The sequence below is a fragment of the Oratosquilla oratoria genome, chromosome 30, assembly GCF_046742065.1.
Source record: "Oratosquilla oratoria isolate Oo_2021 chromosome 30, ASM4674206v1, whole genome shotgun sequence".
Taxonomy (NCBI): domain Eukaryota; kingdom Metazoa; phylum Arthropoda; class Malacostraca; order Stomatopoda; family Squillidae; genus Oratosquilla; species Oratosquilla oratoria.
In genome coordinates, this window is record NC_134806.1 from 177,501 (window position 1) to 180,000 (window position 2,500).

At 37.3% G+C, this 2,500-nt stretch overlaps 1 protein-coding gene across 2 annotated transcripts in view; it reads right to left on the reverse strand.

Annotated features, from left to right (window-relative positions):
- LOC143040959 (uncharacterized) overlaps positions 1-2,500 on the reverse strand; it is a 236,687-nt gene that overhangs the window by 15,343 nt on the left and 218,844 nt on the right. For both annotated transcript variants that reach the window (XR_012967763.1, XM_076212393.1), the window contains exon 25: positions 2,436-2,500. This exon is cut by the window's right edge and continues 101 nt beyond it. Coding sequence is in view for 1 of the 2 variants with exons in the window: in XM_076212393.1 (XP_076068508.1) it covers positions 2,436-2,500 (65 nt within the window). In the remaining variant the exon portion in view is untranslated. The remainder of the gene's footprint in view (positions 1-2,435) is intronic.

Genomic DNA, 2,500 nt, shown 5'->3' on the forward strand with positions numbered 1-2,500 from the left:
TCAGAGCTCATATATAACCGATCCATGGGTCTGTGACCTTACACGCACACACACACCCAACTCCCCTCCCACGAGAATTGGAGTAACGACCCGCAACGCAGCGATACTGAAATTATTTCAGACCTGGGCGGGATTCGAACCGTAGTAGCAGCCGGAACTCTAACCACTGGGCCACGAGTCGCAGTGTGTGTGTGTGTGTGTGTGTGTATGTGTGTGTATGTGTGTGTGTGTGTGTGTATGTGTGTGTATGTGTGTGTGTGTGTGTGTGTGTGTGTGTATGTGTGTGTATGTGTGTGTGTGTGTGTGTGTGTGTGTGTGTGTGTGTGTGTGTGTGTGTGTGTGTGTGTGTGTGTGTGTGCGTGTGTGTGTGTGCGTGTGTGCGTGTGTGTGTGTGCGTATGTGTGTGTCAGGGATATATAACTGAAAGGTCACAGGAAACGTTTGCTGAGACGAGTCTCAATGCGAGATGAGGAGGAAGCAGACGAGTCTCCGCATGTTTAAGATTGTTGTAAAAAAAAAAGACGAACGACCCTTGGAGGTCACGCAGCCTGTTGACTGACGAGGAGGAGAACATTTGTCGACGCAACGCATCAGCTTCGTCTGATGATACACCGTTGTTTTGGTCTCCCAAAGCCACGATTGTATTGAGTTTTTTTTTTAGTTTTTTTTTATCAATGTTATCATTGTTTAATATGATTATTGTCGTCGTCGTCGTCGTCGTATTCGTCGTCGTCGTCGTCCTTATCGTCTTCTTCTTCATCATCATCGTTATTAATACATTAACGTCCCTATATCCAACGCATACGACAATCGAATGACCTAAGGTATTGTAGATTACACAAAAAAAGTATTCACCCTATATTACGTAAATTGTAAAAATAAAACGTACTCATCGTAAATACTGTAAATAAGCACCAAACCTCACTGATGAGAAATGTAGTAACACATTTGTAAATCACAACTAATACCACAGTCGCACGAAAGAAAAAGTTAGGATTGCAGTTAGCAAGCGAAATGTATAGTTTCGCTTACTCAAGTCTTTCTTTCGTCCGACTGTGGTATTAGTTGTGACGTCCCGAACTTGTTTACTGTAAAATGTCAGAACGTATCTAGTATTATAACTATAAATTGTAAACAGTCTACCTACAAATTAATTATAAAACCTATAGCCTAATTATTTTAGATTAAAAAAGATCTACCCATCCTATCTCTTGTATGTTGCAAAGCATACATAATTTTATGCCGAAAAGCCACAGGGAAAATAACAGAAATGAGACCGAGCGCTTTCGTCTATTTGGTCACTTTCAAGGTCGCGGCCTCATTTCTGTTATTTTCCTTGTGGTTTTTCGCCATAATTAGAATCACGTGTTCAAGTGATTTCTTCTACATAATTTCATATTCAACCAAATTATTATGAAATACAAATCCTACAACCAACTTAGTGTACTTTAGAAAAAATACTCAGTGTATCTAATATATATGTTTTGGAAAAACCTATTCACAGTTTTTATTGTAAACAATAAAAGGAAATACCTATCCTACCATTAAGTACTCGTATCTTAAAAAGAAAAGTATTCATCCCTACTTATAGTACAGTCACAAGCAAAATTTTTGACCCAGCGAAATTTTTTGACACAAAATTAAAATTATTTGTCTCAATTTTTTTGTCTATTCAAGAAAATGACGTAATTGAAAGATTATCACCTACTCGACGAAAAAAGAACCATATTGACGTTATGAGAATAATAGTCTGGGTCCAGACTTTTGCAGAAGTTCTGACCCAGAGTTTTTTATGACACATAATTCGAATTCTTTGTCTCACTATTTATTGTCTATCAATTCAAGAAAACGGCTTAATTGAAACAATACCACATATTCGACGAAAAAGGGTCAGGAGATAGATTTAATTTGGAAGTGAGTAGAAACAACTTCGCCAACCGTGTAGTTAATGAACGGAATAAACTTCCTGCAGAGGCAATGCAGTGTAGCTCAGTTTGAAGCTTTAAAATTCATTTAGATAAATACCAAAGCAAGATGATGTAATGGCTGTCATTTATATTATATTATTTGTTTATTTCTGTTATTATTTGTTTGTTTATTATCATTTGCTTGATTTTCATTTATCATTAGTTATATGTCAATTTATCACTATTTACTATTCACCTGTTTATTATTTAACTATACTTACGCATTTATTTTATGTATCATTATTTATATTATTATAATCTATTTATCTATTTTTTATCATTAATATATATTTTTTCGCATCCGACCTAGCTATGGACCAAAAGGTCTCCTGTCAGCATGCTCCGCTTTTGTAATCTTTGAATCATATTAACGTTATGAGAACAATATCCTGGGTCCAGTCTTTTGCTTGTGACCTCGCGAAACCTTCTCACGATGACCTGAGGTCAAACAGAAAACGACGACCGTACCTGGACAAGCCTCTCTACGCCAACGCTCGAGACCCTCTGCGAGCAGACTAACGGCGTTGGCTGTG